Source organism: Sardina pilchardus, chromosome 23 (genome assembly GCF_963854185.1).
Source record: "Sardina pilchardus chromosome 23, fSarPil1.1, whole genome shotgun sequence".
Lineage (NCBI taxonomy): Eukaryota > Metazoa > Chordata > Actinopteri > Clupeiformes > Clupeidae > Sardina > Sardina pilchardus.
This window is the reverse complement of record NC_085016.1, coordinates 419,879-432,500: the sequence shown is the minus strand read 5'-3', so window position 1 is coordinate 432,500 and position 12,622 is coordinate 419,879. Positions and strand designations below refer to the sequence as shown.

Sequence of the window (12,622 nt, the reverse complement as noted above, 5' to 3'; positions counted from 1 at the left end):
TAACCCGGAAGTTTGTTATTGTTGATTTTCTCAAAATAACGTTGTGCGCAAAACGACTGATTTCGCTATGAATGGTCACATATAGCCTTATGTACAAGTGTAACAGTTCAACTGAAAAAGTATCAAATAGAAGCACATGCCCTAAATGCCCTAAACGTGTGTCTGAGCAGGAGAGGACTGTGAGAGAGCCTGAGACCCAGACCGCACAGAGAAAGGTAATTGCTGTACGTTTTGTGTCAGTTCATCTGTCAGTAAAGTTATGGTTTTCATTTTTAAATAATTCCCTCCTCTTTGTGTTATTTTAATTCACTGCATTTCCAATTGTATTTTCTATTTCATCATTAGGGATGGGTATCTTTAGGATTTTATCGATACTGATTTGAAAACTGATACTGCTTATACCGGCTCTTATCGATACTTTAAAGTATGAAGTATAGGACAAACAGGGCGTCGCGTCAATAACTCAACTCCAGACCTACTAACTTCATCAACACAAATCAGATCATCCACCCTCAGCACAAACAGACAGATAGCTGGATCGGTTTATCGGGTATCGATGCCCATCCCTAGTTTATCGGTTTAGTATCATTATTGATATCCATCCCTAGTCATGACGTCATTAGCTGGATCGGTTTATAGGTTTAGTATCATTATCGATACCCATCCCTAGTCATCACATAATTTATTTTTCATTTAATTTTCCACCAATTGTTTACGGAAAATTTTGCATGAAATTATAAGATGTTGAGTGTTTTTTGAGATGATAGTGCCTGAGATCTTTTGATTTCACATTTAAAATGTCTCTGAGTGGTGTTTGTGTGGTATCTGATGGTGTGTGTGTGTGTGTGTGTGTGTGTGTGGTATCTGATGGTGTGTGTGTGTGTGTGTGTGTGTGTGTGTGTGTGTGTGTGTGTGTGTGTGTGTATTTCTGATGGTGTGTGTGTGTGTGTGTGTGTGTGTGTGTGTAGTATCTGATTGATGGTGTGTGTGTGTGTGTGTGTGTGTAGTAGTAGTAGTAGTAGTATCTGATGGTGTGTGTGTGTGTGTGTGTGTGTGTGTGTGTGTAGTAGTAGTAGTAGTATCTGATGGTGTGTGTGTGTGTATAGTATTATTGATGGTGCATATTTCCCTAATAATGCTGCAGGAGAGACCTGCAAGAGAAGCAGAGTTTCAGCCTATACCACGAAAGGTAAACAATCAAGGATGGTCTCACTTTACAATCAAGGATGGTCTCCCTTTTGCTGAAATATGGCCTTAATGGTCTGCCTTCAGTTGAAATATGGCCGTGATGGTCTCACTTGTGTTGAAGTATGCCCTTAAAGGAATAGTTCGGAATTTTGGACATAGAACCTCATTTCCAACTTAGCCGGGTGCTATAGGTCGGTGGAGAGTTTTCAGTGCCTTTCATTGGGTCCTTAAGTTGCAGCGTTCGCCTTTGCTAAGCTGGTGCTGAGCTAATGCAATTCAACGGTAACATCCAAAAAGTCAAATAAATGAAAACGTCAGACTATCGATGTACATGTTTGTGATGTTAGAAATATAGCTAACCTTGCATCTCAATGATTTATTACATTTTGAGGGACACGGTTCTACTCTCTAGATTAGTAGTACTGTGTTTAAAAGGAAAGCAGAAGCGAACTGTGAATTGTGAAAAGAAACTCTACAGATGGACACCACAGAGTTTCCACTCATTTCAGTTATTAGAACCAGAAAGGAACCAACTGTGGCTTCTTGCAGCCGGCTTGAAGCCGGCAGAGACTGTACTGAAGTTGTGAATATGTACTGTAGGCTAGTGATCATTTTAGACCAGAGGACTTTGAAAAACCCTGCAGTCTGAAGGACCTCAAGTTTTTTTTTTTTTTTTTGTTTTTTTTTTGTTTTTAAGTATATTTTTTGGGCTTTTATGCCTTTAATGATAGGACAGTTGAGAGAGACAGGAAGTGAGTGGGAGAGAGCGTTGGGGTGGGATCCGGAAAGGACCACGGGGCGGGAATCGAACCCGGGTCGCCGGCATGCGGTGCAGGTGCCCCAGCCAGTCGCGCCACGGCTGGGGCCTGAAGGACCTCAAGTTACTGAAAACGAATGCCATCCCATCCATCTTTCCAGATTCACCAACAGCTACTGATGAACAAGTTATTATTTTTGGTAGGCTACTCTTGCTAATAAAGCAAGCCCCTCTCATAAAGTTAGCCAAGCTGCTTCTGACAACTTTAGATTGAGACTGTGCTACATGTACCGGTGACGATATGTGTGTTGTATCCTGGCAGAGTGGAATTAGTTGGAGCGGCAGGTAAATAAACTCGTGTAATTGTCACAAAACCGGCTTCCTCTGTAGCCTGGATAAGGGGTCATCCCTATGTTCCTCGGGTCCTATGTTCCCCGGATTTCCCCAAAAGGGTCCTATGTTCCCCGGTTGCAATACATACCGGGGAACATAGGACCCTTTTTTGGAAAACCAGGGAACATAGGACCCTTTCTAAAATTAAGGGAAAAAAGTGTCCTATGTTCCACGGTCCCATACAAAGTGGGGAACATAGGGCCCAGGGAACATAGGTACACTCCCCCTGGATAATATAAATCCACTACTGCCATACAGGGAACAAAGTATAGGCTATTGTAATGCGATGCAGAGTTAGTTTTATCTCTAACATTATTCTATCAATACAGAGTTGTGCATCGATAGTCTGACGTTATCATTTATTTGTTTTGGGTGTTCAGTGGAGTGGGTTAAGACTGTTTTTAGTGGCAGGCTGGATGTTACCGTTGACTTGCGTTATCTCAGCACCAGCTTAGCACCAGGTGAACGCTGCAACTTAAGGAAGGGAAGAAATGCACTGAAAACGGTCTCCACCGACCTATATCACCCCCGCTAAGTTGGAAACGAGGTCTTATGTCCAACATTCCGAACTATTCCTATAAAGGTCTCCCTTCTGCTGATATGTGCCCTTAATGGCCTCACTTGTGTTGAGAAATGGCCTTGGAGACCATTCAACTCTAAATGTGTGTACTCAAGGCACTGAATTCTCCATTTCGAACACTCATACCAACAGAGTCCTCATGGGCAACTGGTCCTCATGGGCAACTGGTCCTCATGGGCAACTGGTCCGGAGGATTTCTGCAAGCGGCTCAGCCACTCTAACCTCTCTTGCATATTCTCACAGTGTGGCAGCGGCTGTTGACCAGGAAAACAACGCAATAACCCTCTTGTCATTTTACTGTTCCGTTTGTTTGGCTTCTTAGGTCTCAGGTCCGACACACTGGTTGATGCTGGCAACTACCCTTCATTCGTCATTGTGTGTGTGCTGTGCTTTTTTGTTGATGTGTGATTTTCTTTCTCAAAACAACACCCATCCATTTTATTTTATTTTGTTGTTGTTGTTGTTGTTTTTGATTGTTTGTGTTTGTAGTTTGCCCGACCCCGCCCCTCCTCCCCTACCCAGTGCTGCTTCTACATCCCCTGGAGCAGAAAGGTATTTGCCCTCCTCTGCCCCTTCACTGCGTCCCTCTTTTTCCTTCTCTTTCTACACCTGTCCTGCTGCTGTTCTCTTTTCTACAGTAGATCCTCCTGTCCTGCTGCTGCTCTCTTTTCTACAGTAGATCCTCCTCTCCTGCTGCTGTTCTCTTTTCTACAGTAGATCCTCCTGTCCTGCTGCTGTTCTCTTTTCTACAGTAGATCCTCCTCTCCTGCTGCTGTTCTCTTTTCTACAGTAGATCTTCCTGTCCTGCTGCTGTTCTCTTTTCTACAGTAGATCCTCCTGTCCTGCTGTTCTCTTTTCTACAGTAGATCCTCCTGTCCTGCTGCTGTTCTCTTTTCTACAGTAGATCCTCCTGTCCTGCTGCTGTTCTCTTTTCTACAGTAGATCCTCCTGTCCTGCTGCTGTTCTCTTTTCTACAGTAGATCCTCCTGTCCTGCTGTTCTCTTTTCTAGATCCTCCTCTCCTGCCGCTGCTGCTCTCTGAATGTTGTTGAATCTTTCTTTTCCTTCTATATTCTCATTACTAATCCTCAATCCTCTTCCATAGGTGATGGATTCACCCCAAAAAAACAGATATTTTATCATTTTCAGTAGTGATGTCTGTGTGTCAGTTTCAGGTGGTTTGAAAGTCTTTGGTGACAGAATTGTGATTTAATATAAAATTATCTTCACCATTTGGAGAAGAGAACTTCTCCTGTGACACAGTGATAAAGTGCAATTTAAATATAAGCTTTCATCTAACTCTCAGAAGACTTTGCTGTTGCTGTGGGAGGGGAGGTCTCCGTAGTGAATGGCCATGCTTCAGTACTGCTGTAATTCCTGAGAAAGGACAGACTCCAAGCTTTCCCCAGATTTCCATTTCAAGTTGTTTTATTACCCTGGAGAGCAAAGTGACTCTCTGACCTTCTCTGTCGCCGCCTGGGCCTTCATGAAAGACGCTCTTGTGCATGTTGCGCTGCTCTGCATCTCTGAGCACTAATGAAATGGGCTCTGGACAAGAGCCAGTCACCAAATCCACAACTGGCCTTTCGCCCAACCCCTTTTATTCTTTCATACTCCCTCTCTCCCTCTTTCCCTCTCTCTCTCCCTCCCTCTCTCTCTCTCTCTCTCTCTCTCTCTTTCTCTCTCTCATTTTCTTTCCCTCCTCTCTCTCTCTCTCTCTTTCTCAAGCCTGAACTTTATATCCAAATGAAAAAGCCAAAGTGTTATATGGGAATGGCAGCTGCTGAGTAACAGCTTTTATAGAGATTGAAAGTCCCAGTTTGAAGACAGCATGTCAGTGCTTGCTCTCTAATGCTCAACACGTGAGTTCGCACATTGAGTAGGGAGGTCAGCCAATATTCTGCCAATCAGCCTCCTTGCGGAAATTAGTCTTTTCCTTCAGCAGCGATTAACACACCACATTTTATACTTCTCAGTGCCACCAAAGACTGTTTGTATGTTATCAAAAGCACTTATTATTGTGGCCCCAGTCGTGGCGCAACTGGCTGGGGCACCTGCACCGCACGCCGGCGACCCGGGTTTGATTCCCGCCCCGTGGTCCTTTCCGGATCCCACCCCTGCTCTCTCTCCCACTCGCTTCCTGTCGCTCTGCACTGTCCTGTCACATTGAAGGCATAAAAGGCCAAAAAATATACTTTAAAAAAATAAATAAATAAAAAAAAAGCACTTATTATTGTGAAACTAATGTAGAAAATCTAAATTCACTTCTGAAAATCTGAACAAGAAAACAGCTTTTCTTTAAACTGCTTAATTAGACTGAAGCAAAATATGAAAATGTTCCTGTTCAAGTGAAAAGCTTTCTCTCTCTCTCTCTCTCTCTCTCTCTCTCTCTCTTCTCTCTCTGCCCCGCAGGCAGCGTCTGCCGCAGACAAGGATGCAGAGGCGTCCACTCTGGGTCACCGGCCCAAATGTCCCAAGCCAAACCCGCCCTCCACCCTGGACAAGCAGACCAACTGGTCCAAGGCCCTGCCTCTACCCACGCCGCAGCAGAGGATGAGAACTGACCCCCATGTCATCTCCTCCAGCATCATCCCCATCAACGTCTCTGGTACACCACGTCTCACACTCAAACATACCTCATCTCCTCCAGCATCATCCCCATCAACGTCTCTGGTACACCACGTCTCACACTCAAACATACCTCATCTCCTCCAGCATCATCCCCATCAACGTCTCCGGTACACCACGTCTCACACTCAAACATACCTCATCTCCTCCAGCATCATCCCCATCAACGTCTCCGGTACACCACGTCTCACACTCAAACATACCTCATCTCCTCCAGCATCATCCCCATCAACGTCTCCGGTACACCACGTCTCACACTCAAACATACGTCATCTCACACTCAAACATACCTCATCTCCTCCAGCATCATCCCCATCAACGTCTCTGGTACACCACGTCTCACACTCAAACATACGTCATCTCACACTCAAACATACCTCATCTCCTCCAGCATCATCCCCATCAACGTCTCTGGTACACCAAGTCTCACACTCAAACATACGCTTTTATTGATAGAAAACCATATTATTTATAGGCTAACTGAAATAAAACCATGCCAATTTCTTGGTACAGTATGGTGAAGGGTATGTGATGATGAGGGGCTATTTTAATTCCAAAGGCTAAGGGGACTTTATCAGAGTGCATAGTGTCCTGGATCCATGAAATAACTGGCATTTAAAAAATAATAATAAAAAAAAGTTTGCCTGCCTCTATGTGAATCTTAACACGTAGGGTTACCATAGGCGTTCCAATACTTATGAGCCCTGTATTTTAAGGAAAACATTTATTTATTTACGATACATTATTCATTCACAAAGAAAACTGATGTCCTTAAAGGTTGGATATTTCCTCATTTCTTCATTTAAAGCATTAAGATCAATTTCCAAAAGATGATTTTACATTCCTCTTTATAGTCAACTTTAGAATGTGTTCCAATACTTAAGGCGGGCACTGTATATTATATAGTTTGATTTGGCCAGTGGCGTATGTTGTTGTCCACAGGAGTGTGATTTGATCAGTGGCAGTATATATAAGATATATATATATATATATATATATATATATAAATAATGTGGCATTGTTGTCCACAGGTGTGGGCTTTGACCAGTATAATATATACAGTATGTGGTGTGTGTTGTCCACAGGAGTGGGCTTTGATCAGTATAATATATATGTGGTGTTTGTGGGCTTTGACCAGTATAATATATATGTGGTGTTTGTGGGCTTTGACCAGTATAAAATATATGTGGTGTTTGTGGACTTTGATCAGTATAATATATATGTGGTGTGTGTTGTCCACAGGAGTGGGCTTTGACCAGTATAATATATATGTGGTGTGTGTTGTCCACAGGAGTGGGCTTTGACCAGTATAATATATATGTGGTGTATGTTGTCCACAGGAGTGGGCTTTGACCGTGAGGCCAGTGTGCGCTGCTCGCTTGTCCACTCTCAGTCCGTTCTCCAGCGACGGCGAAAGCTACGACGGAGGAAAACCATCACGGGCATTCCAAGACGAGTGCAACAGGACATGGGTACGGCCGCCCACTGGCCAGCCCCTCAGACACACACACACATACACACACACACACACACACTGGTCAGCCTCTCAGACACACACACACACACACGCACTGGTCAGCCTCTCTCTCTTACACACACACACACACACACACACACAGGTCAGCCTCTCAGACACACACACACACACACACACACACATGCACTGGTCAGCCACTCAGACACACACACACACACACTCACACACACACACCGGTCAGCTTCTCACACACACACACACACACACACACACACACACACTCTGGTCAGCCACTCAGACACACACACACACACACACACACACACACACACACACATACACTGGTCAGCCTCTCGACTCCACTCTCTGTTGGAGGACAGCGGAGGCAGCTGTGGGATGTGGTGTTGGAGAAATACAGACTTCAACAGATTAGACACACACACACACACACACACACTGGTCAGCTGTGGGATGTGGTGTTGAAGAAAAACATGTGGTGTTTTACAACAGACTCCAACATTACGAGACTCTCTCTCCTGGATAGAGATTACACACACACACACACACACACACACACACACTGGTCAGTCTCATTATGAGACTCTCTCTCCTGGATAGAGATTAAGCTGTTGTCCAGGATTAAATGTGTCTTTAAATGCAGAATCTCCGTTAAAATGTGATTCTGTCCAAGACTCTAATCCCTGTCTGGGAAACTGGCCCTGCGTCTGTCATGTAAAAATGTATGACTCAATAAGGTCTCCATCAACAGGAAGGACCAGGCAAGCCCTGGTTTACCACACACACACACACACACACACGTACTGTACACATACACTCCACACACACACACATAATATACAGTAGATGCACTTACACATTAAAGCTCTAAATTCCTGCAGCTGAACTGAGAAGGTCCCGTGCTGAGATGTGAGTGTGTTGTGTTCCAGACTCTGATGAGTCTCCGGTGGCCAGAGAGAGGACGGTGGTCATCCACGCCCACCCGCAGCTGTCCCTGTGCCCAGACGAGCTGTCCATGTGCGGCCGCCTCAACACCAAGGACTCGGGCTGCCAGACGGACGACCTGCTGATCGCCGCCCCCTCCCGCCGCCGCATCCGCGCCCAGCGCGGTCAAGGCATTCCGGCCTCGCTGTCCCACTCCACCGGGAACATCTCGTCGCTGCCCGACCGCTCCGACGGCCTCTACACGTCCACCTCTGGGCGCCTGCGCTCGCGAAGCCTCCCGCGAGAGGGCGGCCGCATCCGCGACGAGATGCAGGACGACAGCGACGAGGACGACGAGGAAGACGACGATGAAGACGAGGACGAGGAGCTCTCCCCGTACGAGGCCGAGGACTTCCTCCCCGCGCTGGCACAGCACATCCTGAAGGACGAGGAGGAGAGCACGGACGACCAGGCCGTGCCGGAGCTGCAGCTGGGCAGCCTGAAGCGCGGCGTGACGAGGGCCGGCAGCCCTGACCACGGCTGGAGCGAGCGCGGCCGCTCGAGACTCCCGCGCAAGGCGGACATGGGCAGCTGCGAGATCTCGTCCAGCTCCGACACCTTCAGCAGTCCCATCCACTCTGCGTCCACCACTGGGGTGCTCGGGGGCCAGATGGACCACAAGGAGGACCACCAGTCGTCCAGCGGCAACTGGAGCGGCAGCAGCTCCACGTGTCCGTCGCAGACGTCCGAGACCCTCCCGCCGGCCTCCTCGCCGCCGCTGACCGGCTCGTCGCACTGCGACTCGGAGCTCTCGCTCAACGCGGCGCCCCACATCATCGACGACACCACGGGCTTCATCATCGACCCCTACCACGGTGACCGCGGCCGGACGCAGGGACAGCGCTCCAGCTCCTTCACCTCCTCCGCCACCGACCAGATGGACGACGCCGGCGTCAGCACGGCCAGCGAGGGCGAGTGGAACTACACGCAGGACCAGGCCGAGCAGGACCAGCCGTGCCCGCAGGACTTCAGCCCCAAGCGCTCCCGTGACGACCAGGGCCTGCAGTGCCCCAGCTACAGAGCCACCTACGAGGGCTTCAGCAGCAAGTCCTCCTCCGGGCAGACAGGGGGCAGCACCTTGCACTACACGGACACAGAGGGCCTCTATGCCTCCATGCACTTTGCCTCTGGTCTGAAGGACAGCAGGAGCTTCGTCTATAACTATGCAGCGGAGTGTGGCCCCAGCATGGGGCTCAGCCCAGGGGACTACGCTCAGGTCGACTACAGGGGCACTAGGACCGGCGGGAGGCAGAGTCTCTCCCTACGGAAGCCAAAGGCCAAGCCGCCCCCACCAAAACGGAGTTCATCACTGAAGGAGTCGAGCAGTATGGAGATACTGGACCAGAGTGAGGAGATCCTGGACCAGAGTGAACCAAAGACGCTGATCACTGACCAGCCCCTGCCCTTGTCTTCCAGGGAGATGAAGCTGGACTTGGATCTGGCCGGTTCCGTTGGTCCAGCGGAGATGCTGGGCCTGGAGCCCGAGACGCTGGGTGCCTGGGGCGTGGAGAGTTCCAGAGAGGTGGACGACGCGTCTCCGTTCTGTTCCAGTGACACACACTCCTTCAAGGACGAAGGGGCCGTGCAGTCCGACTATGCAGACCTCTGGCTCCTCAATGACCTGAGGACCAACGACCCCTATCGGTCCATGTCCAACTCCAGCACAGCCACGGGCACCACTGTTATAGAATGCATCAGGTCCCCAGAGGTCTGCGAGGTCCAGACTGTGCGTCCGAGCTCCAAGCCCACGTCACCATCTCATCCGGCTGCAGAGAACTTCAAGCTCTCGTCCCCCGAGAAGTTAGCCGGCTTGGCCTCTCCTTCCAGCGGCTACTCCAGCCAGTCCGAGACGCCCACGTCGTCCTTCCCTTCCGCCTTCTTCCCCAACCCGCTGTCCCCGTCCAGCAGCAAGAGGAAGCCCAAAGTCCCCGAGAGGAAGTCCTCGCTCTCCTCGCTGCAGCAGCAGCATCTGGCCAGCTGCTCGTCCAGACGGGACGCCGAACCAACCGCGGCCGTCCCCCCCTCTCACCTCGACCTAAGTGCTCTTCACACGGGTCCCCCCAAACCCCCCCCGTACCGCATACACACTCTCCACCACAGCAAGCAGAGGGCAGCGGCTGCGGCTGCGGCTGCAGCGGAGGCCAGGGCTGTGGCTGCTGCTGCTGCTAGTGCTGCTGCTGCTGCTGCTGCTAGTAGTGTTAGCGATAGTGCTGCTAGTAGTGTTAGCATTAGTGCTGCTAGTAGTGTTAGCGCTGCTAGTGCTAGCGCTGTTAACGCTGCTAATATTGGTAGTGCTGCTAGTGCTGCTAGTGCTGCTAGCATTAACACTGCTGCTAACACAAACCCAGATGCAGTCTGCTCAGCCCACATGGCTATCACACCCACTGTTTTGAGGTCAGTCCAGTTGCGCTCCACTGGCACGAGGGACCAAGAGCAATCCAGCACAGAGACCAGCACTAGGCCGCGGTTCCCTGCTCAGTACTCTGACAATAGACAGACACCATCCACTCGGCCCCCTGCCTACAAGTCCCATGATGCACCATCTCAGGAGTTAAGTGACACCGGGGTCTCGTTAGGAGAGAGCACCCGCGCCACGGAGCCCACACCACGACACAAGCTGAGGCAGCAGAGACTCGTCCCCGGCACGTACTGGGCCATGACCGCGTTCCGCACGCCGGTGGAGGTGAGCGGGGACGATGACGACCTCATACCTCAGTCGGGGGCGGAGCACGACTCCAGAGGCGCGGCATGCGGCACGGGAGATCTGACCGCTAGCGGAGGTCTCCACACGGAAGCCTGCACTCACAGACCCAAGCACCAGTGGACAGACGCCGGGTCGGCCTCGTCATGTCTGACCAGCACTACGCGCACCCCGGCTCAGAGGGAAACAACAGCAAGCTGTGACTTCGTACTGTTCAGCAGTCCTGACCAAGTGCCTGCCAGAGCAGCGGACACATCGCACACTTACCAAATCAGCGATGGCCAGAACAGAGAGGAAGACTGCCAGCCTCTAGGTGTCCACACCAGAAGTGCCTCCCAGGACAATCGAGACGAAGGCTCCACTCCAGACACAGAGGATTACTTCAGTAAAGGTGAGTCATGTCGGCAGTGTGAACACCTCTTCCAGAGATCCATCCTATGTCACCTGTAATGCATGCAGTACAGTACACCATGTCCTGCATGCAGAGACTTTTGGAGCCTGTAAGTGTCTAACGTTAAATAGTGACTTGATTAAAATACACTTCAATGTGCCACTTGCACCTGTAGAGTCTACGCCCAGTGACAATTCCACTTCTCCACTGACTGATGACACCAAACCTGATGAAGACGGTGTTTTCCCTTCACCAAACAGACTGCGCACAACAGAGGATCTCTTCGCCATGATCCACAGGTTAGAATGGGTTCCACTGCAGGGCACTTCAAATCAGATCTTTACAGTACTTGTAGTTCTCACCATGAAACAGTTTGTCAGCCTGGAAATAAATTGATGTTTATAGTCTTTAGCTTGCCCAAAGCAACCGACAATAGCCGGGTTTCCCAGATTCGTAAAGAAGCTCTTAAGTGCTAAGAACTTCCTAGGAGCGCTCTTAGAAAACGCTCCTAAGAAGTTCTTAGCACTTCAGAACTTCTTGACGAATCTCGGAAACTCGGCCATTAACACATACTGTATTATATACATATCAATATGTCACTCATCCTGGTTGCTCTCTAATTCTTTAAGGTCCAAGAGGAAAGTTCTGGGCCGCAAGGACTCGGGAGAGCTGTGCGTGAAGAGTCGAGTCGGGCCCCCCGCGGTCAGCATCCCCATTCCCATCCCTGTCAGCGTTCCCGTGACGACGCCCAGTGTGCCCACTGCCCCTCCCACCCCCGCCGCCCCCCAGCGAGTCCCCGGACCCATCTACCGCAACGCCAAGAAGTCCAGCACCTCCAACGAGGAGTTCAAGCTGCTGCTGCTGAAGAAGGGCAGCCGCACGGACTCCAGCTACCGCATGTCCGCCACCGAGATCCTCAAGAGCCCCGTGGCGCCCAAGACCCCCGCGGAGCTGCTGCTGGAGGCTGTCGCCACGCCGACCGAGGAGCCGCCGTCGCCCGTGCAGGAGGTGCCCGCCGAGCCAGACCCTCAGTCCAGTCCGCAGTGCCCGCGGGCCAACACAGAGGGCTTCTCGCCCAAGACCCTCGCCGCCACGAGCGGCGCGTCCAGGCCGGGTCGCTCCCGCATCCCCCCCGCCGCCAACAGCAGCCGCTACAGCACACGCAGCCGCCTCTACACCGCCCCCATGCAGGCCATCTCCGAGGGGGAGACCGAGAACTCCGACGGAAGCCCTCACGATGACCGCTCCTCCTAGAACTCCGACGGAAGCCCTCACGATGACCGCTCCTCCTAGAACTCCGACGGAAGCCCTCACGATGACCGCTCCTCCTAGAACTCCGACGGAAGCCCTCACGATGACGGCTCCTCCTAGAACTCCTCCTAGAACTCCGACGGAAGCCCTCACGATGACCGCTCCTCCTAGAACTCCTCCTAGAACTGCTGAAGCCCTCACGATGACGCTCCTGCTAGAGCTGCTGAAGCCCTCACGATGACGCTCCTCTTGAGC

The 12,622-nt window shown here is 50.6% G+C and overlaps 1 protein-coding gene across 1 annotated transcript in view; it reads left to right on the top strand.

Moving 5' to 3' along the window:
• The window catches only part of nhsb (Nance-Horan syndrome b (congenital cataracts and dental anomalies)), a 92,065-nt gene extending 79,656 nt beyond the window's left edge, over positions 1–12,409 (top strand). The window contains 9 exon segments of the mRNA XM_062528528.1: positions 171–215; positions 3,408–3,470; positions 5,330–5,525; positions 6,886–7,017; positions 7,970–8,404; positions 8,489–10,192; positions 10,424–11,116; positions 11,292–11,415; positions 11,746–12,409. Coding sequence (XP_062384512.1) covers positions 171–215; positions 3,408–3,470; positions 5,330–5,525; positions 6,886–7,017; positions 7,970–8,404; positions 8,489–10,192; positions 10,424–11,116; positions 11,292–11,415; positions 11,746–12,409 — 4,056 coding nt within the window.
• Positions 12,410–12,622: the final 213 nt, after the last annotated feature.